The sequence below is a fragment of the Scyliorhinus canicula genome, chromosome 4, assembly GCF_902713615.1.
Source record: "Scyliorhinus canicula chromosome 4, sScyCan1.1, whole genome shotgun sequence".
NCBI classification, from domain to species: domain Eukaryota; kingdom Metazoa; phylum Chordata; class Chondrichthyes; order Carcharhiniformes; family Scyliorhinidae; genus Scyliorhinus; species Scyliorhinus canicula.
In genome coordinates, this window is record NC_052149.1 from 229,970,205 (window position 1) to 229,995,932 (window position 25,728).

Sequence of the window (25,728 nt, forward strand, 5' to 3'; positions counted from 1 at the left end):
TGACTGATGTCAGGGCCTCCGGGCGGTAGTCATTGAGGCACGTTGCCTGGTTCTTCTTTAGCACCAGTATAATGTGGTCTTCTTGAAGCAGGTGGGGACCTCGGAGTGGAGTAGGGACAGGTTAAAGATGTCTGTGAATACCTCTGTCAGCTGGTCTGCGCAGGCTCTGAGTGCCCGACCAGGGATCCCGTCCGGGCCCGTCGCCTTCCGCGGGTTCACTTTCAGGAAGGCCGATCTGACTTCGGAAGCTGTGATTGTGGGTATGGGTGAGTTATGGGCTGCTGGGGCACTCAACAGCGGATAGTTGGTTACCTGCTCGAACCGAGCATAGAATGCATTGAGTTCGTCGGGGAAGGGTGCGCTGCTGCCGGAGATACTGCTCGGTTTCGCTTTGTGGCCCGTTATGTTGTTTAATCCTTGCCACAATTGCCGAGAGTCTGTCTGTGACTCTAGCTTGGTTTGATATTCTCTCTTGGCATCTCAGATGGCTTTGCGGAGGTTGTACCTGGATTTCCTATATAGGTCAGGGTCGTCTGACTTGAACGCCTCAGATCTGTCCTTCAGTAGGGAGTCAATCTCGTGATTGAGCCATGGTTTCCGGTTGGGGAACGTACGTACTGCTTTCTTTGGCACGCAGTCGTCCACACAGTTGCTGCTGAAGTCTGTGACGGTGGTAGCATACTCATTTAAGTTGGTCGCTGAGTTCTTAAATATGGACCAGTCCACTGTCCCTAAGCAGTCACGTAAGAGCTCTTCTGTCTCCTCGGACCAGCACTGCACGACCTTCTTAGCAGGATTCTCCATCAACCTGCATTTATATAGGGATTTTCACATAGTCAAACATCACCTGGTCTCGACAGCAGAATTATCAAACAGGTTATGACATTGAGTCACACCAGGAGATATCAGGACAGATGACAACGGATGTAAGCTTTAAGCAGTGTCAGAAAGGAAGTGAGAGAGGAGATTTAGGGAGGGAATTTGCAGAACTCGGAACCCAGACAGCTGAAGGCATAGCCTCCAATGGTAAGTGGTAAAAACTGGGGAGGCCAGAATTGGAGGGGTGTAGAGATCTCAGAGGGTTGTCAGTCTGTATGCCGTTAAGGAGATAGGGAGGGATGGGACTGTCGAGAGGTTTTAACAGACAGAAAAACTTTCATTATCGAGGTGCTGCTGGACTGGGAGCGAATGGCGGTCGGTGAGCACACGAGGTGATGGGCGAATGGGACTTTGTGTGAGGTAGGATGCAGGCAGTTTTAGATGAGCTAATGTTTATGGAGGGTGCAAGATAGCGAACCAACTTGGAGAGGGTTGGAATAGTCAAGACTAGTGGTAACAAAGGCCTGGATGAGGGCTTCAGCAGCCGATTAGCTGAGGAAGCTAATGGTGCAGCGGGGCGGAGAATCCGCCCAATATCTCGCAATCCTGTGCCTGTCCTTTCATTTGCCAAAAACTTTCCTCAATATTCACATCATCCGTCATTGAAATCCTCTTCTTTTCTCTTCCTCTTTCTTCCCCTGAAACCTTCCTTCCGTAATGTCTTTTACAATTCTGTTTTAATCTACCGTTGGAAGATTGACAATCAATGAGTTTGGCCATGTTATGAATGCACCTGCTTTGGCCATCAGGTTGTGGGGCTTGAACCCTCAAGAGCTTCTGGTTTAGAGACGGGGTCGCAGCCCACTGCACCACGAGATCGCCAGACCGTGCTTCAGAACCCTCCAAAAGAACATTGGGAGGAAGAATCTGACAGGAGGGGTCCACCACCCGAAACACTGACCCATCCGATATGGTCTCATTCCAAGACAGGGCCTTCATCACCATAACCCCCTCCCCCACCAATTCATCCTAACCCCCCACCCAATTCATCCTAACCACCCCCAATTCACCCTAACCCCCAATTCACCCAACCTCCCAATTCACCCTAACCCCCAAAATTCAACCTAACCCCTCCAATTCACCCTAACCCCCAAAATGCAACCTAACCCCCAATTCACTCTAACCCCCCAATTCACCCTAAACCCCCAATTCACCCTAACCCCTCAATTCACCCCAACCCCCAATTAACCCTAACCCCCCAATTCACCCTAACCCCCAAAATTCAACCTAACCCCTCCAATTCACCCTAACCCCCAATTCACCCTAACCCTCAAAATTCAACCTAACCCCTCCAATTCACCCTAACCCCCAATTCACCCTAACCCCCAATTCACCTAATCCCCCAATTCACCCTAATTCCCCAATTCACCCTAATCCCCCAATTCACCCTAATCCCCCAATTCACTTTAACCCCCCCAATTCACTCTAACCCCCCAATTCACCCTAACCCCCAATTCACCCTAATCCTCCAATTCACCCTAATCCCCCAATTCACCCAATCCCCCAATTCACCCTAATCCCCCAATTCACTCTAACCCCCAATTTACCCCAATCCACCAATTCACCCTAAACCCCTCAATTCACCGTAATCCCCTCAATTCGTCCTAATCCCCTCAATTCGTCCTAATCCCCTCAAACTGTCCTAATCACCTCAATTCATCCTAATCCCCTCAATTCACCCTAACCCCCCAATTCACCCTAAGGGACTGTTTAGCTCACAGGGCTAATCGCTGGCTTTGAAAGCAGACCAAGGCAAGCCAGCAGCACGGTTCGATTCCCGTAACAGCCTCCCCGAACAGGCGCCGGAATGTGGCGACTAGGGGCTTTTCACAGTAACTTCATTTGAAGCCTACTCGTGACAATAAGCGATTTTCATTTTCATTTCAATTCACCCGAATCACCCAATTTATCCTAACCTCCCCAATTTTGTCTAGCCCTCAAATTCACCCTAATCCCCAATTCACCTAAGCCCCAAATTCAACCGAACTCCCCAATTCCCCCTCCGCTCCAATTCACCCTCCCCCCAATTCACCCTCCCCCCAATTCACCCTCACCCCCCCAATTCACCCTCACCCCTCCAATTCACCCTCACCCCTCTAATTCACCCTCCCCCTCACCCTCCTAATTCACCCTCCCCCCTCACCCTCCTAATTCACCCTCACCCCCCTAATTCACTCTCTCCCCTCTCACCCACCTTTCCAATTATTTTCTTGTTTCAGTTTCCTAGCACCTCGAGTGTTCACTGGAGGAAGCATCAGCTCATCACAGCCCCGCCCCTCGCCCTGGAGGTTCCGCCCAATGTCATGTGGGCCCCGCCCCTTGTCCTGGAGGCTCCGCCCCTAGACCTGGAGTCCCCGCCCCTTGTCCTGGTGGCCCCGCCCCTTGCCCTGGAGTCCCCGCCCCTTGTCCTGGTGTTCCCGCCCCTCCCATCCAGCTGCTTATTGATTGGCTAAAAGTTTCCGTTGTCTCGCTCCGGTGGGCGCTGATTGGCCAGGGCGCTGGGAATGGGACAAAGGAAAAGTTTGGAGGAAAGTTTTGAAGTGGAGGCGGGGCCGGGGGGGTGTGATGGACCGGGAGAGGGGGGGCTGGTCAGGGATGGACCGGGCCGGGGCACCGGGACCTCCCTCTGATGGCTGAGGGGCTCCTGTCGCAGTCGGAGCCCGGGACCTCCGCCATGGCACAGGCGCTGCTGCTGCTCTGCTGCCTCCTCACCGCCGCTTGTCCTCAGGATGTGCCGGCCCCGGGGCTCGGCCACCGAGCTCTGCCCGAGGAACCCCCGACCGGAGCCCGGGAGCCCGCGGGGAGGAGACGCCGAGAACAGGAGCCCGCAGCCCGGCAGCTTTGGGGCGATGGCGACCCCTCTCACTGCCGCCTCCGGCACACAGGTAACATCACCCCCCCCCCCCCCCCCCACCACCATCACCCCCCCCCCCCCCCACCATCAACCCCCCCCCCCACCATCAACCCCCCCCCCACCATCAACCCTCCCCCCACCATCAACCCCCCCCCCACCATCACCCCCCCATCATCCTCCCCCCCCCATCATCCTCCCCCCCCCATCATCCTCCCCCCCCCCATCATCCTCCCCCCTCATCCTCCCTCCCCCCCCATCATCCTCCCCCCCATCATCCTCCACCCCCCCATCCTCCTCCCCCCCCTCCTCCTCCCCCCACCATCATCCTCCCCCCACCATCATCCTCCCCCCACCATCACCCACCCCACCCACACCCTCCACCACTTCCCCCCCGCCACCATCACACTTACCCCCCCCACCCACCCTCCGCCACCCCCGCCCCCCACTCACCCTTCATCCCCGCACCATCACACCCTTACCCCGCCACCATCACCCCTTCCCCACCACCATCACCCTTCCCCGCCACCATCCACCCTTTCCCCGCCACCATCACCCTTCCCCGCCACCATCACCCTTCCCCGCCACCATCACCCTTCCCCGCCACCATCACCCTTCCCCGCCACCATCACCCTTCCCCGCCACCATCACCCTTCCCCGCCACCATCACCCTTCCCCGCCACCATCACCCTTCCCCGCCACCATCACCCTTCCCCGCCACCATCACCCTTCCCCGCCACCATCACCCTTCCCCGCCACCATCACCCTTCCCCGCCACCATCACCCTTCCCCGCCACCATCACCCTTCCCCGCCACCATCACCCTTCCCCACCACCAATCTTTCCCCCCCATCACCAGCCCAATCTGCCCCCCTCACCTCCCCCCCCCCCCCCCGCTGCCAAATGTAACCCCTCACCCACCCCCAAATCTGGCCTCCCTCATCTTCCCCCTTGCCCAAATCTGCCTTCCCCTTCTCGCTGCCTCCCCTTCCCTTCACTGATCTCTGCCACACTGGTAAACTGGAGTGAATGTAGGTTGGGGGGTATGGGTAGCTGAGAGATGGAGATTTCCAAGCTCACGGTGCAGTGACAAGTGGCAGGAATATTGAGTTGATAGAATTGGCAGAGTGAATCCTCGGGAGATGTGTAACTGGTTCATGATTGTGTCTCAGGTGCAACCTGTATTGTGCACAAAGAAAGCCGGGTGTTTCCTCCTGGTGATTTCAGAGTGACCCCGTGCCCCCCCCCCCCCCCCCCGTGCTGCCCTCTCAACAGGAAATGCCCTTCTGCCCTCTGCATGTGCTTTTCCGCAGCACTCTGATCTTGTGGCTTTGCATGCAGATGGCATCATCTAACTTATTGCTGCAGCCAAGGCATCTCGGGGCAGAGTTTGAACACTGGATAGAGAGATACTTGTCTTGTCCATTAAGCGAGCCCCCTGCCCTCTTCCCCCCCCCCCCCCCCCCCCCCCCCCATTTAACTTTCCATTTATTATCCTGTCACACGGATGTAGGAATTCATTGAACCTTACAGCACAGAAGGAGGCTGTTTGCTCTGTCTTGTCTGTGATGTCTCTTTTGAACGAATCAGTTTGTATGAGAATAAATGCAGTTACTGTTGAGGCAGGATGTCCAGCAAAAATGTGGTGTACATCGAGACTAATGTGTATGATCACAGAGAGAGATTCCTAATAATCACTTTTATGAAACATTTTTTACATTGTACTGAAATCATACTGCAGATTTATTCCATATTTGACGATGTACGGTCAAAGGTTATTCCCAGAGGCCAAATTATAAACTGCTTCGTCAATATGCACCAAACGTTGGGTGTTTTGAGATAACCTCTGGTTATTTCCAACTGAAGCGTTGCATCTTTCCGCAGTTGAATTGGAATTAACAGAAGCTCAGGAATAAATGGAAACATTGCTGCTGTGCGGAAGTTGTCAGCAACTTGCTTTGTCACAGCTAATTGGGAACATCTGGAAATAATTTCAAAATGCTGGTGTGGGAAACGAGCTCCCCTGCCTTGGACGAGCTTGGCTCAAATCCTGTTTGAGTTTCCGCCCTTGCCTTGTAGAGCAAGAAATCTGATCCACCTACCACAAGCCTGCACTCACCCGAGGCTTCAGAGAGGGTGCAGAGGAGATTTACCAGGATTTGTGGGACTTAAATCACTTGGAGATTCTGGAGAAGCTGGAGTTTCACTTCTTCCGAGTAGAGAAGGTGAAATGCGGGGGGGCTCAATAGTCACATTCAGAATCATGCAGAGTTTTGATAAGATAAATAAAGAGAAACCATTTCAGTGGCAGGAGGATTGGCAACCCAGAGGGGGGCAGCACGGTAGCATTGTGAAATAGCACAACTGCTTCACAGCTCCAGGGTCCCAGGTTCGATTCCGGCTTGGGTCACTGTCTGTGCGGAGTCTGCACATCCTCCCCGTGTGTGTGTGGGTTTCCTCCGGGTGCTCCGGTTTCCTCCCACAGTCCAAAGATGTGCAGGTTAGTTGGATTGACCATGATAAATTGCCCTTGGTGTCCAAAATTGCCCTTAGTGTTGGGTGGGGTTACTGGGTTATGGGGATAGGGTGGCGGTGTTGATCTTGGGTAGGGTGCTCTTTCCAAGAGCCGGTGCAGACTCGATGGGCCGAATGGCCTCCTTCTGCACTGTAAATTCTATGAAAAATTCTATGACACTGATTTAGACAAAATAATTATAGGGAACATAAGCAAACATCTTTCTCCACAGCAAGTTGTGATTTGGTGGAAGATGATTTAATAGTAACTTTCAAAGGAAAATTGGATAAATACTTGAAGTGGAGAGATTTTCTGGGCCACGGGGTAAGGGCAGGCGAGTGGGACTAATTGGATAATTCTCTTTCAAAAGAACTGGGACAGACATGATGAGCAGAGTGGCCACCTCCTGTTTTGTATGATTCCTGATCCACACCTGGTAGGAATATTCCATTGGAGAGATTTCAACTACTTGAATTGGGATCTAAATGGGAAGGTTCAGAAATCTTGTTTGCCTCTATATTTAGATTCTTAACTCTACATCCTGGAGGTAAGTGACGTTCCTGGTGCTGACGTGCTCTATGATTTCCTGCTCTTTATTTGCAGGTTGCAACTGCCAAGAAAAATAATGTCAACTTCTGGCCTCTCGTGCGCACTGATTTAAAAAAAAAAAAAAAATTGATTCACCATTGGCAGCTGTGCCTTCTGTTACCTTAGAATTCCCTTTGTAAACTTCACCATGTCTTCCCCCGCTCCTTCAAGATGCCCCATCTAACCTCTCGCACTTGACAAATCCCAATGTCTCCTTGGGCGTTTTGGTGGATGAGGGAGTGGCTAATTGCCATCGAGTGGGTGGTGGTGAGCTGACGCCTTCTTGAACTGCTGCAGTCCACGTGCTGTTAGGGAGGGAGTTCCAGGATTTTTCCCAGCGACAGTGAAGGAACGGCGATATAGTTTCAAGACAGGACAGTCTGTGCCTTGGAGGGGAACTTTGCAGGTGGTGTTATTGTGCAATAGGAGCGGGAATGGACCACAAGGCCCATCAAGCCGGCTCCACCATTCGATACGATTATGCCTGATCTGAGGTTTCCCATGTCCCTTGTCTCCCAAAATCTGCATATCCCAGGCTTAAATGCATCAAACAAAGGAGCATCCACAGCCCTCCGTGGTGGGGAATTCCAAAGATTTAAAGCCTTTCAAGTGAGGTCATTTCTCCTCATCGCAGTCCTAACTGATCGGCCTCTTCATAGAATCATAGAATCCCTAAAGTGCAGAAGGAGGCCATTTGGCCCATTGAGTCTGCACCGACTCTCTGAAAGAGTGCCTCACCAAGGCCCCCTCTCCTCTCCTATCCCCGTAACCCCACTTAACCATTGTGTACTAAGGGGCAATTTAGCACGGCCAATCCACCTAGCCTGCATGTTTTTGGACTGTGGGAGGAAACCGGAGCACCCAGAGGAAACCCACGCAGATACCGGGAGAACAATCAGCCAAGGTTGGGTTTGAACCCCGGTCCCTGGCGCTGTGAGGCAGCAATGATGAGCGCAGTGTCACCGTGCTGCCCTTGTCCTGTGCTTGGGTATTTTGGAAACAGCCTCACACATTTTCCCCCTATGGTCGTGAGTTCTTCCACATATCTGGCCAGTATTTATCCCTGAACCAGCATCGCAAAAATAGACCGTCAGATTGGTGTCACTATTCTAGGTTTCTGACACTCCTCTGTGTGGCTGCAATTTTTTTGAAATCTTGCCGTGTGCAAATCAGTTGTCACGTTTCATACAAGTGACTTAACAAAGTACTTAATTGGCTGTAAGGCAATTGGGAATTCCCGGAGATGGTGGGAGTAAGGGCCGGGATTCTCCCCTACCCGGCTGGGCCTGGGGTCCCGGCGTAGCGGAGTGGCGCCAACCACTCCGGCGTCGGGCCTCCCCAAAGGTGCAGAATTCTCCACAACTTTGGGGGCTAGGCCCGCGCTGGAGTGGTTGGCACCACGCCAAAACCGGCACCAAAGGCCTTTGGTGCCTGCCGGCCGGCGTCGGGGCTGGTCGAAAGGCCTTCGCCGGTTCGCGCATGCGCCAGTGCGTCAGCTTCTGCTGACGACACCACCGGCGCATGCGGGGCAGGGGGGGGGTTCTCTTCCGCCTCCGCCATGGTGGAGGCCGTGGCGGCGGCGGAAGAAAAAGAGTGCCCCCACGGCACTGGCCCGCCCGCCGATCAGTGGGCCCCGATCGTGGGCCAGGCCACCGTGGGGGCACCCCCTGGGGTCTGATCGCGCCGCCACCAGGACCCCGGGGGCCCGCTCGTGCCACCAATCCCGCCGCCACCAGAGGTGGTTGAAACCACGGCGGCGGGAGAGGCCTCTCAGTGGCTGGACTTTGGCCGGAGAATCGCCGCAGGGGGCACACCGATCGGCGTTGCGCGATTCCCGCCCCCGCCAATTCCCGAGTGGCGGTGAATTCCGGCCACGGCGGGGGCGGGATTTTCGCCGGTCCCGGGCGATTCTCTGACCCTGCAGGGGGTCGGAGAATTTCGGCCATGATGTTCTGGTAACACGAGGCTTTTAAAAAAAAAAATGTAATTTTTATATAAATAACGCATCTTGGGGGAGATGATAGCGTGGTGACAATGTCACTGGAGTAGTAATCCGGTGGTCTAGTCTAATGCTCCATTAAATCCCGACAAGGAACTTAAATTCAGTTAATAACTCTGGAATTGAAAACTAGTTTCAGTAATGGTGACTATGGAACTATCGTCGATTGTTGTAAAAACCCACCTGGCTCACTAACATTCTTTAGGGCAATAAGTCTGCCATTCTTTCTCCAATCCGGCCTACACGTGACTCCAGACCCACGGCAATGCGGTTGACTCCTCACTGCCCTGTCCGCAATGGCCCAGCCAAGGGCAATTGGAGATGGGCAACAATGCTGGATGTCCCAGCGACACGCACGTTCCATGAAAGAATAAAAGGTTCTCCTCAGAGCTGAAAAGGTTAAGAGGAGATTTGAAAGTGGGTGATCGAAAATGTTAATTGTTTTGATAGATTAGTTGAGGGAAAGTTGTCTCTTGTCACAGATGGGCTGGTAACCGGAGGACGCAGTTAAGGGGCAAAAAAAGAAAGGATGGGGGGAATTATGAGGAAACATTTTCTTTCCCCCAGTGAGTTGTAATGATCTGGAATACACCGAATGAAAGGGTGGTGCAACCATATTCCAGAATAACTTCCAAAAGAAAATTGGGTAAGGACTAAGGAGAAATTATCAGGACCATGGGGAGAGAGCGGGGGTGTGGCATTAATCGGAGGTGACGCAGATGCGATGGACTGAATGTCGTTCTGCATCGATGTATGAGGTACAGTGTTTGGATACAGAGCATGATGGGACTTGAACAGAAATAGAAGAGAGGGCAGGGTCATGAGAATTTGGAGAGGCAGCATTCTGCCCCAGTGTTACAGTGACAGACCTGTCCCCTCCAGTCCTCTACCCCAGTTACAGTGACAGACCTGTCCCCTCCTGTCCTCTGCCCCAGTGTTACAGTGACAGACCTGTCCTCTGCCCCAGTGTTGCAGTGACAGACCTGTCCCCTCCAGTCCTCTGCCCCAGTGTTGCAGTGACAGACCTGTCCCCACCAGTCCTCTGCCCCAGTGTTACAGTGACAGACCTGTCCCCACCTGTCCTCTGCCCCAGTGTTACAGTGACAGACCTGTCCCCTCCTGTCCTCTGCCCCAGTGTTACAGTGACAGACCTGTCCCCTCCTGTCCTCTGCCCCAGTGTTACAGTGACAGACCTGTCCCCTCCTGTCCTCTGCCCCAGTGTTACAGTGACAGACCTGTCCCCTCCTGTCCTCTGCCCCAGTGTTACAGTGACAGACCCGTCCCCACCTGTCCTCTGCCCCAGTGTTACAGTGACAGACCTGTCCCCACCAGTCCTCTGCCCCATGTTATACAGTGACAGACCTGTCCCCACCAGTCCTCTGCCCCATGTTATACAGTGACAGGCCTGTCCCCACCAGTCCTCTGCCCCATGTTATACAGTGACAGACCCGTCCCCACCTGTCCTCTGCCCCAGTGTTACAGTGACAGACCTGTCCCCACCTGTCCTCTGCCCCAGATACAGTGACAGACCTGTCCCCACCTGTCCTCTGCCCCAGTGTTGCACAGTGACAGACCTGTCCCCTCTAGTCCTCTGTCCCAGTGTTACAGTGACAGACCTGTCCCCACCAGTCCTCTGCCCCATGTTATACAGTGACAGACCTGTCCCCACCGGTCCTCTGCCCCATGTTATACAGTGACAGACCTGTCCCCACCAGTCCTCTGCCCCAGTGTTATACAGTGACAGACCTGTCCCCACCAGTCCTCTGCCCCATGTTATACAGTGACAGACCTGTCCCCACCAGTCCTCTGCCCCATGTTATACAGTGACAGACCTGTCCCCACCAGTCCTCTGCCCCATGTTATACAGTGACAGACCTGTCCCCACCAGTCATCTGCCCCATGTTATACAGTGACAGACCTGTCCCCACCAGTCCTCTGCCCCAGTGTTACAGTGACAGACCTGTCCCCACCAGTCCTCTGCCCCATGTTATACAGTGACAGACCTGTCCCCTCCAGTCCTCTGCCCCATGTTATACAGTGACAGACCTGTACTTTGTGTGTGTGTGTGTGTGTGATGTCCACCATTGCACTTGATGGCTATAAATAATAGCTGTTATATTAAATAACGCCTGATAATGTGTTGAATACCTGTTATTAATAATACCTGTTTATATGAAGTCAGAGCAAACTTGAAGAGAATTAGTTCATATCCTTTGTTCCAAATCCTTCCATGTCCTTGGCCCACTCCAGTTAATATCCTCCCGACCTTCAGATCTCTCCGCTTCTCCACTCTATCCTCATGATCATTCCTCATTTCCATCGCTTCACCATTGGCTATCGTGCTTTCAGCTGCCTGGGTACGCGGCTTAGCAATTCCCTCCCTAAACCTCTCCATCACCCTCCTCCTTTAAGAGGCTCCTCAGAACCTACCACTTTGACCTTCCCTCATTGCCTTGTGCGGCTTGATGTCAAGTTTGCTAACTCAAATCACGTTTCATTTAATTTTCCAGTTCCGGATAATGTTGGGGGTGATGAAGCCGCAGTGTGGGCAGCTGCTGGTCCTGATGTTGTCCTGGTGCCTGAGGGAGTTGCGGTGAATGCTACCATTGCTCGGGTTGAGGTGCCTGATTCTGATCCAGAGGCTGGAATCCAGTTTGAGTGTAAGCTCGAGGGCAAGGGGTATTTTCAGCTTGTGAAAATCTACCAGAGGAATTACCTAATCGTGACCAACGCCAGCCTTGATCGGGAGAAAAGGGCCGAGTACAGTCTAACACTGGTAACCTTAGTCAACGGGACCCCAGCCTTCAAGGCAAATGTCCAATTCATGGTGAAGGTCACCGATATAAATGATAACGCCCCAGTCTTTGGTGAAAGTTCCTATCGAACGTCCATAGTGGAGAATGATCCTCCAAACACCACACTCCTGAAAGTGACAGCCTCCGATAGTGACCTTGGCGCCAATGGCCATGTCACCTACTCTATTTTGGACCTTTCCATGGCGGGGACCCCTGTATCATCGTTACTTGGCATCCATCCCAACTTGGGTATTGTTTACACCCTGGTATCATTTGATTATGAGCAGCTGAGAACTGTGGACTTTGTGGTTGAGGCCAGAGACAGTGGACACCCTCCGACCAGAACCACGGTGCCTGTTAGGCTGGACATTCAAGACCTAAATGATAATTACCCTGTCTTCACATCCCCGACATCGCCAAGAATCACCGTGCCCCTTGGTGCGGCGTTGACAGCTGGTTCTGGGGAATGTGTGCCTGGGCAGACTGGTTTACCCGTGGCTAGCGGGTCTCCATCGCATCGTCGCCAAAGCATCTACGCGGTTACCAATGTGAAAGCGGAGGATGCTGATTCCGGTGCAAAGGGTGAGCTGCTCTACGAGCTGGTGGGCGGTAACGAATGGGGGCTCTTTGACATCAATGGCAGCACTGGGGAAATTCGAGCCGCCGTCTGCAACCTCAGTGAGCTGTTGGTGAAAGACTGGACTATCTCGGTGCGTGTGCAGGACCGCGGGAGCCCACCCCTTGCTTCCAGTGTCAACTTGACACTGACTTTTGTCCCCGCCTCGGAGCCGACCCGCGCAAGTGAGAGGCTCGGTGCCTCGGTTGTCACGGCGATCTCTCTCGGAGTGCTGTGCCTTGCCCTGCTCCCGATCCTCATTGTGCTCCGGGGCCGCTGCAAAGCCGAGAAGCGGGATGCCCGCGCGTACAACTGCCGCCAAGCGGAGACCGCCTACCAGCTGCACCCAAAAAGGCCCCTGAAGCAGATCCAGAAGACTGACATCACCCTCCTCCACCCGGGCGGCCGGAATCGGCCAGGGCCGAAGGCTGTGATGTCCCCCGTCCCCCCGGACCACCCTGGGACTCCCGAGGGACCCCAGCAGATTCCGGAGGAGTGCGCGGAGGTGGAGAAACCCTACCCCACCCTCCGGAGGGACCGAGACTCCCATCACCACCAGCTGCTGAGGGAGCTGGTTAGGTTGTCCATGGCTGGCTTTTCCGACTGCACCCTGGAGCTGACGTCCGTCTCGCCACACGTCCAGGTAAGAGGGGCTCCTCCCAAACCAATCGCAAACTGAGCGGGGACCTGCTGATCTCGGGGTAAGCACTGGTGTGGCGATAATGCCACTGGCTTAATAATCCAGAGGCCCACGCTCATGTCCAAGGGACGTGGGTTCAAATCCCGTTGATAAAATCTGGACTATAAAGCTAGTCTGTGTAATGGCGACCTTGATAATTATCATCAATTGTAAAAACCCAACTGGTTCAGTAATGTCCTTCAGGCAGGAAATCTGCTGTCCTTACCTGGTCTGGCCTACATGTGATTCCAGACCCACAGCAATGTGGTTCACTCTTAACCGCCGCTCTGAAATGGCAGAGCAAGACACCCAGTTCAAGGGCAATTAGATAGAGATGGGCAACAAATGGTGGCCTTGCCAGCGACGCCCACACCTCATGAAAGAATAAAGAAGATTTTCTTTCAGCGTTTTGTGAATTTTCTGATACGCGAGGCTGTGCTTCTCGCAATAGAAACCGGTTTTGAAATTCAATAACGATGCCTTCAATCCATGCAGACTCTGGGCTGGGTCGTTACGGGCTTTACCGAGTTGTTATTTATTACTCTGTGACTTGTGGCATTGTCACTGGACTAGTAATCCAGAGACCCAGAGTAATACTTTGGGGACCCAAGTTCGAATCCTGCCACTTATGAATTTGAATTCAACAAAAATCTAAAAATTAAAGGTTTTAATATTGTCTATTTGTTGTTGTAAACACCCATCTGGCTCGGCAATGCTGTTTTAGGGAAGGAAATCTGCCGCCCTTACCTGGTCTGGCCTATTTCTGGACCTAATCCCTCAGCAATGTGGTTGACTCTTAAAGTGAGACACTCAGTTCATGGGGCAATTAGATCTGGCGACAGATATTGGCCCTGCTCAGCGATGCCCATGCAGCAGAATAATTTTTTTTAAATGAATAAATCCTAGATAAAGATCAATCGGATTTAACCTTCCTGAATGATAAGATTGCATCTCTTTGGACTGTGGGAGGAAACCGGAGCACCCGGAGGAAACCCACGCAGACACTGGGAGAACGTGCAGACTCCGCACAGACAGTCACCCGAGGCAGGAATTGAACCCGGGCCCCTGGAGCTGTGAGGCAGCAGTGCCAACCACTGTGCCACCGTGCCGCTATGTGGCAGTGCAAAGGAGTTTGTGTATCCGCACATGACGCTGGTCTTGACCTGTGCCGAAGCGAATTACCATGGTTGCAGGAAATTTGAAATAAAACAAAATGCAGAAAATACTCAGCAGGTCTGGTAGCATCTCGGAGAGAGGGAGAAAACACGAGTTCGAGATTCGGTTGGTTGGCTGTTCTGATGGTCGTTGACCAGAAACATGAACTTGTTGTTATACTTTCATGGATGTGGGTGTTGTTGGATAGGGCAGCATTTATTTCCCATCCCAATTGCCCTTGAGAAGATGATGGTGAGCTGCCTTCATGAACCATTGCAGTCCATGTGGTGTAGGTACACCCACAATGCTGTTAGGGAGGGAGTTCCCAGGATTTCTACACAGTGACAGTGAAGAAACGGCAGATATATTTCCAACCCAGGATGGTGAGTGGCTTAGAGGGGAACTTGAAGCTGGCAGTATTCGCACACACGGTATTGTTCGTCTAGGTGGTAGAGGTTGCGGGTTTGGCAGGTGATGTTGGAGGAGACTTGGTGAGTTGCTGCACTGCATTTTGTAGATGGTGCACACGGCTGTTACAGTGCGCTGGTGGTGGAGGGAGTGAATGTTGTGGATGGGGTGTCGTTGAAGAGGAGGCTGCTTTGTCCTGGATGGTGTCGACCGTCTCGTGTTGTTGGAGCCACACTCCTCCAGGCAGGTTGTGCAATGTAGATCGTGGTCTGGCCTTGAGGAGTCAGAAGGTGAGTTATTCCCCTCTAAACTCCCAGTCTCTGACCTGCTCTTGCAGCCACAGTATTTATATGACTGGCGCAGTTCATTTTCTGGCCAGTGGTAACCCCCAGGGTATTAGTGGGGGATTGAGTGATGGTAATGCCATTGAGTGCCAAGAGCGACTGTTTCTTGCTCCACGTGGGTGGCACAGTGGTTAGCACTGGTGCCTCACAGCGCCAGGGACCCGGGTTCAATTACGACCTCTGTGTGGAGTTTGCACGTTCTCCCCGTGTCTGCGTGGGTTACCTCCGGGTGCTCTGGTTTGCTCCTGTAGTCCAAAGATGTGCAGGTTAGGTGGAACGGTCATGCTAAATTGCCCCTTAGTGTCCAAAAGGTTAAGTGGGGTTACGGGGATAGGGTCAGGGCATGGGCCTATGGAGGGTGCTCTTTCCAAGGGTCAGTGCAGACTCGATGGGCCAAATGGCCTACTTTTGCACTGTAGAGATTCTATGATTCTTCTATGTGCTGCCTCATCATATGAACATTTTCAGCATTCAGTGTTATTGTACTGAAAGATGGTGCACGGGTATAAAATGGAATGTAAAGAGTAAAGAAATGATGCTTCATTTGTACAGAATCTTGACTGGACCCCATATGGAATTCTACATGTATTTACCTGCAACACACCTCAGGAAGGATATACTGACCTTAGACAGACCGTAGCGCACATTCACCAAAATTGTACAGGGGTTAAAATGATTAGATTATAAACCAGGTTATGTTATTCACTTGAGTATAAAAAGTGGTGATCTAATTGAAGTATTTAGTGTTAAAGGGATTCAGTAAATGGAAACTATTTCCTTTGGGAGAGTCCAGAACAATGAGGCGCAGACTGTAAAATTAGAGCTATCCCTTTGAGTATCGATGTCAGGAAGCATGGCTTCACACAAATGCTCGTCTAAATCTGGTATTTGGGTTAATTTGGCGTTTTCTGGATTGAGATGCGTAGATTTTTGTTGGGCAGGGAGAATGAGGGATGCGGAGCTCTGGTGGATAAATTAGAGGTAAGGTAAAAATCAACCATGATCCCATTAATTTAGGGTGTAAAGGGCCTCCTGTTCCTTTGTGGTGGTGTGTTACAGATCACCCTTGAGTCAAGGATTGCTGTGGCTACAGGCATATTGTAACATGGAGCTATGGATGGTGATGGTAGATGCTCCAACATTATTTCTATTACATGACTGACCAGGAGTGTCTCCCAATCTTACCATTGGTTGTTGGTGTGTGTTGGAGGGATTGGCAATCAATGTTTGTCGTTGTGTTATGAATGTATCTTCCTTGGCTATCTAGTCCTGGGCTGGGATTTGACCCTGTGCCACGAGACTTCCCTGTTGCTGTGTGGCGGATGAAAAATGCTACAATCACTCATTGACCATTTGTACCTGATGTCAAAATTAGGAAAATCCCAACCTGTTAACTCCTAAAAGCTGTTCAGCTCAAATGTGATTTATTAACTTGTAGATCATAGAATTTATAGTGCAGAAGGAAACCATTCAGCCCATCGAGTCTGCACCGGCCCTTGGAAAGAGAACCCCATCCAAGCCCACACGTCCACCCCACCCAAACATTTTTGGACACTAAGGGCAACTAAGCATGGCCAATCCACCTAACCTGCACGTCTTTGGACTGTGGGAGGAAACTGGAGCATCCGGAGGAAACCCACGCAGGCACGGGGAGAACGTGCAGACTCCGCACAGACAGTGACCCAAGACGGGAATCGAACCTGGGGCCCTGGAGCTGTAAAGTAACAGTGCTAACCACTCTGCGACCGTGCCGCCCTAGTTAGGGATTCCCGGCACAAATACAAAGTGGGACAAGGCTCACTGTGTTGTTCTCCCAGCTGTGAACTGCTGCTCCAGATGTGGACAAAGTTCTGCCAAGGGCTGGGGAGGCGAATTGAATTTCCTGCAGCTTCTGGATTAAATGTTTCAATGACGACATCGTACTGGCTGCCCTTGAGTGGAGGTCGATAAAGATAAACTGTTTCCTCTGGTGTAGGCGGTGCAGAACAAGGGGTTTAACCTTTAGAGATGGGCTGTTCAGGGGTGATGTCAGAAAGCACTTCTTCACACAAAGGGTAATGAGATTCTGCAACTCTCTCAGAGCAATACTAGCCTAGTCTTGGCAATCTGGCTGATCATTTAACCCTTTTAGCACTGGTATTGTTCTGATGTACCGTGTTTTTTCCAGGCCAGTGTATCCTTCCTGAGGTGCATTGCCCAGAGCCGGATGCAGTATTCAAGATGGGGGCAATCAGAGTGCACTACAATTGTGACTTAACATTCACCCTTTGTATTCCAGCCTCTTTAAGATAAGACAGTGTTCCAGTTGCGTTTTTAATTATTTTTTTCCCGTTGTAATAATAATAATCTTTGTTTTTATTATCTCTGTTAGTGTTGCAAGTAGGCTTACATTAACACTGCAGTGAAGTTACTGTGAAAATACCCTAGTTGCCACATTCCGGCGTCTGTTTGGGTACACAGAGAGAGAATTCAGAATGTCCAATTCACCTAACGCACGTGTTTCGGGACTTGTGGGAAGGAACCGGAGGAAACCCACGCAGACACTGGGAGAAGTGCAGACTCCACAAAGTGACGCAAGCCGGGAATCGAACCCTGGCGCTGTGAAGCAACAGTGCTACCCACTGTGCTGCCATGTCTGCTGGTGCTTAATGCTTCCTTTACATGGGGCCCCTAGACGTAAAAATCACCGGGTGATTCTGCTTAATGTAAAGTGGCTAATGCCTCCTTTCAACTGACAAGGGAGCACATTAACGGTTATCGGGTCAAGAATGTTTCTGAACTGGGAAATCTCACCAGACCCACCAGATAGAGACCAAAATAGACAGGGCCAGCCCCTTGCCAGAGGAGGGAATCTCCCCGGTGACCACGTGTAGTGGTACTCAGTGGGTTATGATATTTCAAGTGGGATCACAATGAGTTTTTAAGAGGAACTTGCCAATGGCTACTCCCAGATTGATAGGTGGAGAGAAAGAGGGGGTAAACCATGCATTTTCGATGAGTGTTTTTCCCAAACAACATATGATGCAACCTTCCACACTCCCTCCGCTTCCTTCTGTGTGGGTACTTTGGAATGAATGTATTAAATATTTGGATGGGTGTTCTGCCACTCAATCCACCCAAAGGTTGAGAGGGGCGGAGAGATGAGTTCATGCTCTCTAGATTAGTTATGAACTGTAATAAAAAGGAAATTCAAACTGAGGGAGTGCTGCATTGTCAGAGGCCCTGTCTTTCAGCTGGGACACTGGATAGAGGCCCCCTCAGCCCCCACAGGTGGGCTTGAACGATCCCACAGCACTATTGGAAGAGCAGGGGAGTTATTTATTTAAATAGAGAGAGATTGCAGAACTGAGTTACAGAAGGACCTGGCTGTCCTTGTACATTATCCTGGAAAGGTTAATATGCAGGTACCATTGCAAGAGGAATGGAATATGAAAGTAGGGATGTTTACTGCAGTTGAACAAGAGACAACATATGTGTACAGTCTTGGTCTCCTTATTTAAGAAATGATGTGGAGATGCCGGCTTTGGACTGGGGTGAGCCCAGTAAGAAGTCTTACAGCACCAGGTTAAAGTCCAACAGGTTTGTTTGAAACACTAGCTTTCGGAGCGCAGCTCCTTCCTCCTTTCACCTGAGGGAGGAGCAGCGCTCCGAAAGCTAGTGATTCAAAACAAACCTGTTGGACATTAACCTGGTGCTGTAAGACTTCTCGCTGTTATTTAAGAAAGGATATGAATGAGGTGGAGGCATAGTCACTGAATATTTTTAGGCAGACGTAGATAGATTCTTGTCCAACAAGGGAATCCAAGGCTATTGGGGTGGCTTTGGGGGAATTGTGGTGCTGGCCCGAGGGGCTGAATGGCCTCCTCGCCCTAATTTGTATGTTTAAAAAAAATTAATTTACGAGATGTGACCGTTGGCGGCTACCCCAGCATTTATTGCCCATCCCTAATTGCCTTTGAAGATAGTGGGGAGTTTACAGTCGATATGGCGTAAATACACCCTCCGTGCTGTTAGGGAGGATTTTGACCCAGCGACAGTGAAGGAACAACCGATTATATTTCCAAGTCAGGATGGTGAATGACTTGGAGGGCAGCTGCTAGGTGGTGGTGTTCCCAAGTGCACCTTGCTCTTGTTCTTCTAGGTGGTAATGGCCGTGGGTATTATAAAGGTGGCGACACTGTAAAGTACTTTAATGACTGTTGAGCACATTGTGGTGTTAATTAAGGGCATTTTTGTTTCCTTAGAATTAAGAAAATTGTTCTTTGAGACCATGGGGAGAATGTGCAAACTCCACATGGACAGTGACCCAGGGCCGGGATTCGAACCCGGGTACTCAGTGCCGCAATCCCAGTGCTAACCACTGCACCACATGCCGCCCGCGCAGTGGTAATGTTGCTGGGCCAGTGATTCGGAGACCCAGGCTAATTACCTGGGGACATGGGTTCAAATCCCACTGTGGGCAGTGGTGGAATTTGAATTGAGCCCATAACCAATCTGGGATATAAAGCCGGCCTCAGTAATGGTGACCATAAAAGTCAGCCTTACCCTGATCTGGCCCACATGTGACTCCAGACTCATATCAATGTGGCTGACTCTTAACGGCCCTCTGAAATGGCCGAGCAAGTCACCAGGCTCGAGGGTAATTGGGGATGGTGGGAGAGGGATTTCAGAGCTGACCCTCTCTCTTGGCCTCTCCCGAATGGATGAGACTAGCTCAAACCAAACCTATGTGCTTTTGTTCTAAATTCATTCTCGCTGTCGCTGGCAAAGCCTCGATTTACTGCCCATCTCTAGTTGTCCAGAGACGAGAACGTGGTAAATGGTGGGCCACCTTTTTCAACAATTGACAACCGGTTTGATGCAAACGCTCTTGCTGGGCCTCTGCTGGGCCTCTTCAGAGGTCAGTTAAGAGTTAACCATGTTGGGGTTAGACTACAGTCACATGCAGGATTAGACTGGGTAAGGACGGCAGATTTTCTTTATTAAGGGGCATTAGGGAACCAGTTGGGCTTTTCACGAAGTTAGGGTCCCGGACATGAACCCAACTATTAGCAATTTGTAAAACTGTGAGGAAATGTTACTACACAACAGGAGTGATACCACTGACCATTAGGCATCTTCTATGTTAAAACAAACTTTCATTTAATCGCAGAAATAGCTTTACTGTTTTTTTTATATAAACATTTTATTGAGGTATTTATGGGTTTTACATTAACAACAAAATGAACAATGTACATGAAATTATAAACATAATGCAAAAGCCGTATTCCTCCCTTACAGGTCCCACCTTTACTAACCCCCCACTCTAAACTAAGCTAACCCCAACCCCCCATCTGCTGATGGTTAATTTTCCCCAAAGCCCTCGATGTCTCCTCTGACCCCATGAGTTCCTTGTAAATGTCAGAGACCCTCCCTTCTCCCACCCACTACCCTATTCTGTATCCCCCTTGCCGGTAGGAACGGGAAGGTTGAGACCTGCCAGCGTAGGAAGTCCCGCATCTGCAGGTACCTAAACTCACCTCCCCTCGCCAATCCAAATTTCTCCTCCAGCTCCCTCAGGCTAGAAAAGCTCCCCTCTATAAACATATCTCCTATGCTCTCAATCCCTGCTTTCTGCCATCTCCGGAACCATCCAGCCTTCCCGGACAAACCAGTGACTATTTCAGATTGGAGACCACACCGATGCTCCCTCTGCTCCCACATGCCTCCTCCATTGCCCCCAAACCCTCAGGGCCGCCACCACCACAGGGCTGGTGGAGTACCGTGCCGGCGGGAACGGCAGAGGTGCTGTTACCAACTCCCCCAAACTGGGGCCCTTGCATGATTCCTTCTCCACGTGCTCCCGTACCGACTCGGTTTTTACCCCAAAAACCGACCAAATTCCGCCGGAATCCACATAATTTCTTCCATCCCCTCTAGTGGGATAGCTTTACTGTTACCACTTACAACAGGAGATACCTTGACTTACTTCCTAAACCTGCCACTATATTCCAATTAATCAAATCAATATTAATTAAATACCACTCATGAATAAAGTTATCACCCAGGGTTTTACTTGGTTTTCTCTGTGCAGAATCTTTGGAGAGAGAACCTTTTAGGATCAAAAAAAACACCACTTTTCAGATGAGAGTTCTAGGTCCAACGGAGTCTTCAGACAGATCTGGCTCCTCCCATTAACTACATAATCTGTACCCAAAGCGTAAAGCGTTATTTTGCCTCTTTTTTTACAAGATGTCCCTTGACTTGTTTAGCCAGGACCAAACACAATACCACTCTCAAATTGTCGACACCCCTAGCTATCAGTAAACAACTGACTGGTTCTCAAGATCTGTTAGCGGAACACTTCACCTGCAAATCAATGATACCTCACTTTTACAACACCTTAATCACCGCTCTAGCAGTCACACTGTCTGAATGCATCTTCACCCAGGTTTTGATAACATTGCTGCAAAAAAATATATAAAATATGACAATTTTGTACATTATCACAATAATCCAGCATCTTCCTGATAATTTTCACTGCTGGATTTTTATTTTCCAGAATTAAAAAAAATGTCATTGTCAAGCTAACATGGTAGGATTTGAGTTTGTGTCCTTTAGTCCAGTAACGGGACCACATAACGTCGCACAAGGTCGAACTCCTGCTCACTAAAGCTCTCCAAGTTTTGATGATGCTCTTAAAAGGTAAAATCAAAGGAGGGTGTTTTCTTCCCAGGAGTGAATAGGGCACGTGTAGGGAGAGGCGCAGTGACTTCTGATGGATAATTCCCTTTCCTGTTTTACAGCAAATCTCCCAGCTGCTTTCCTTATTGCACCAAGGACAATTCCAAGCCAAGCCAAATTTCCGAGGAAATAAATATTTAAGGAACTACAGGTACGTTTTCCCACTGCAGAGAAAGCCAAGAGGAGATTTGATAAGAGGCGCTTGAAGCTTTAGCTACTGTAAGTGAAAGCAAACAGTTTCCAATGCACAAAGAGTCGATAATTTAAAGTGATTGACAAGAGAACCAGAGGAGAGGTGAAGAAATGTCTCCTTTACTACTACAGGCTGGTGGTTATTGATTCAGAAGTAGCCTTCAAAGAGGAGTTGGAAGATTGCAGGGATATGGGGGAAAGAGTGAGGTCGTGGGAGTATCTAGTTTGCCCTCTGAAAGTGCAGATTTGATGGGACTAATGGCCACAACCTTCTGTGATTCAATGAATGGTGGTGTGGAGCTAGAAGATTCCTTTACAGTCAGAACTGAAGGCACTTGCAAGCAATTGTGTTACTCGTTGCTCAGTGGGGTGCACTCTCGCCTCCCAAGACAGAGGGTCGTTGGTTCAGGTCCTACTCCTGACACTCCCAAGGCCATAGAATGATAGAAGAATCCTAGAATCCCTGCAGTGCAGAAGGAGGCCTTTCGGCCCATCGTGTCTGCACTAACCCCCCCCCCCCCCCCAGCTGAAAGAGCACACTACCTAGGCCCACTCCCCCTCCCTATCACCATGACTTCACCTAACCATTGGACACTTAAGTGGCAATTTAGCATGTCCAATCCATCTAACCTGCATATCTTTGGACTGTAGGAGGAGATCGGAGGAAACCCACGCAGACACTGGGAGAGCGTGCAAACTCCACAGTCACCTTGAGGCCGGAATTGAACCTGGATCCCTGGCGCTGTGAGGGAGTGGTGCTAATCACTGTGCTGCCCATAATCCAATCTCGTACTTTGAGTGCAATGCTGAGGCAGTGCTGCTGTTTTCGGGCGAGACGTTAGACTGAGGAGGCCCTGTTTGCTCCCTTGGATGGGTCTTATCCCAAAGCCCCTACTTTGAATACGATTAGGGGAATGTACTGCCCAGTTACCCGGCCTGATAACTATCCCTCAATCTACCTTGCCAAAACAAATCCTGCCATTATCATGTTGGTGTCTGGAATCTTGTTGCATACAAATTCGCTACTATGATTCCCCACAATACAACCGTGACGACCCTCCAAAAAGTACGTCATTGACTGTGAAGCACTTGAGCTGTCCTGAAATTTATTTTTAAAAAATGAATTTGTGGGATGTTGTCACTGGCTAAGCATTTATTGCCCATCTCTAATTGCCCCTTGAGAAGGTGGTGCCAGGGCAGCACGGTGGCCTAGTGGTTAGCACAACCGCCTCACGGCGCTGAGGTCCCAGGTTCGATCCCGGCTCTGGGTCACTGTCCGTGTGGAGTTTGCACATTCTCCCTGTGTCTGCGTGGGTTTCGCCCCCACAACCCAAAAATGTGCAGAGTAGGTGGATTGGCCACGCTAAATTGCCCCTTAATTGGAAAAAATAATTGGGTAATCTAAATTTATTTAAAAAAATTTTTAAAAAAAAGAGAAGGTGGTGCCTTCTTAAGCCGCTGCGGTCCATGTGACGTAGGTACATCCACAGTGCTGTCAGGGAGGGAGTTCCAAGATTTTGACCCAGCGAAGGAGTGAAGGAGTGATGAGATATTTCCAAGTCAGGATGGTGATTGGCTTGGAGGGGAACCTCCAGGTGGTGATGTGACAGACGTTATAGGAATGCAAGCTTTTCTTTCTTAAGTAATGCCATGCTGCTCGGGTTTAATGTTCTTAAACTTTAAAATAAGCTTTGGGGGATATTTCTGGGGTATCGGTAGCGCCCACGTCGGGCTCAGACAGGGAGAGTTCCCTCTTGTACCTGCTGCGGAGGTACTCTGCAGAATTCTTGGTCACCTCACTTTCCCATCCTCCCCAGATAGCTGCTTTCCATGGATACAGGAACGGAGCAGAGGATTGTTCCCCCCGTCTCCCCTCCGCAAACATCACTTCCTTCCGATAGTGTGGTGACCCAAACTGTACACTGTTCCCCAGCTGAGGCTTAACCAGTATTTTATACAGCTCCAATATAACCTCCCTGTTCTTGTGTGAATGCCTCAGTTAATAAAGACAAGAATCCCATGATTCTTAACCACCTTATCTGCTTGTCCTACTGTCTTCAGAGATCTGTGAACCTGCACACCAAGGTCCCTTTGATCCTCTGCACTTCCTTGGGTCCGTCCATTCATTGCATATTCCCTTGCCTTGTTAGTCCTTCCAAAATACATCACCTCACACTTTTAAGGGTTAAATTCTATTTGCCATTGTTCTGCCCCTTTAACCAGCGTGCCCCTATCATCCTGTAATCTCAGGTCTTAATCCTCACTATTCACCACACTGCTTCTGCAAGTTATCTTCAAACTGTGTCCTCTAACCACAGGGAACAGTTTCTCATTAGTTTAATATGTACAATGTAATAATTAATTCTGCCCATGTTGTCTTTTTTGTCTTTTATACACTGCTCTCTCGCTCTCTCTCTCTCCTCTTTCCCCCCCATTCTTGTGATCCATGTATTTAGCTTTTCTTTCCATCAAATGGAAGGGTGGTTGTTTATTTTTGCCCTGTTGTCACAGAGCTGCAATGCAAGAGGCTGACAGGACGAGCCTGAAGGACAGTGGGCAGGGAGAGAGTGAGGAGGGTGACAGCGATTCCGACACTGGCACAAACTCTCCCATTGACCACCTGCTCGAGGAGGGGCTGAGTGACCTGCTGTTCAGGGGCAGCTGGACAGCACCAACAGGTGAGAGGAGTCTTTGTGATAGCCTGCCCCGGCTCTGTCTCCTGTCCTGGTGCTCGCTCTCCCTATCTGCCCCGGCCCCCCCTCCTGTCCTGGTGCGCACTCTCCCTATCTGCTCCGGCTCTGTCTCCTGTCCTGGTGCTCGCTCTCCCTATCTGCCCCGGCTCTGTGTCCTGTCCTGGTGCTTGCTCTCCCTATCTGCCCCGGCTCTGTGTCCTGTCCTGGTGCTTGCTCTCCCTATCTGCCCCGGCTCTGTGTCCTGTCCTGGTGCTTGCTCTCCCTATCTGCCCCGGCTCTGTCTCCTGTCCTGGTGCTTGCTCTCCCTATCTGCCCCGGCTCTGTCTCCTGTCCTGGTGCGCACTCTCCCTATCTGCTCCGGCTCTCTCTCCTGTCCTGGTGCGCACTCCCTTTCTGTCCTCTGTGCTGTGCAGGGGTATAAATACGGTCTCTCTTTGTGTGATTTGTGGACTCTCTCTCTCTCTCTCTCTCTCTCTTTGTGTGTGTCTCACACTCTCCCCGTCCTCTAGCTCTTTGTGTCTGTAAGTCTCCCCCTCTGTATTTGTGTGTGTGTGTTTCACCCTCTTCCCCACCCCCCCGTGTGTGTCTCTGTCTCTCATCCTCTTCCCCGTTTTGTGTGTGTGTGTGCACACATACCAGCTTCCCCCTGTGTATGTGTGTGTCTCACCCTCTCCCCTTCTGTCATGAGTAATGGCCTGGGATGTAGATGATAAGTTGGGGATATTTGATTTGGCACAAACTGGCACAACAACAGTCCTCTGGTACAAGCTGTTATGGGGCTCCTTCGCCTAGTGGGTAAGCACAAACTTGGCTGTGGGATTGGTCAGTTTGTAGTATCACTGAACGAGGAAGATGTTGAAACCCTAACCTCATGTGCACGACAGCAAACATATTCTTTGAATACAGTCAGATTATCCTCGGTGATCCATTAAACATGTTTGGCGGTGTTTGTGTTGTTATTTTTCTGTTTCATTCTATTGTTTTTATTGTTGAGGTTTAGATTGGTTGAGATTTTTATTTTGTATTCGAAGAGAGCGAACAATTTTCAGGATTGTTTATATTGCTCATTATTCTTGATCCATCACATTGTAAACAGTGCATTGGGATGACTTTTTTTTTACATGGAATTTACAGTGCAGAAGGAGACCATTCGGCCCATCGAGTCTGCACCGGCTCTTGGAAAGAGCACCCTACCCAAGGTCAACACCTCCACCTTATCCCCATAACCCAGTAACCCCACCCAACACGAAGGGTAATTTTGGACACTTAAGGGCAATTTAGCGTGGCCAATC

General features: G+C 50.6%; 1 protein-coding gene across 1 annotated transcript in view; it reads left to right on the forward strand.

Annotated features, from left to right (window-relative positions):
* Positions 1 to 3,473: 3,473 nt before the first annotated feature.
* pcdh12 (protocadherin 12) overlaps positions 3,474 to 25,728 on the forward strand; it is a 31,193-nt gene continuing 8,938 nt past the window's right edge. Inside the window, exons 1-4 of the mRNA XM_038796219.1 lie at positions 3,474 to 3,764; positions 11,342 to 12,885; positions 21,614 to 21,702; positions 24,255 to 24,421. Of these exons, the coding sequence (XP_038652147.1) occupies positions 3,509 to 3,764; positions 11,342 to 12,885; positions 21,614 to 21,702; positions 24,255 to 24,421 (2,056 nt within the window). The 5' untranslated portion in view covers positions 3,474 to 3,508. The remainder of the gene's footprint in view (positions 3,765 to 11,341; positions 12,886 to 21,613; positions 21,703 to 24,254; positions 24,422 to 25,728) is intronic.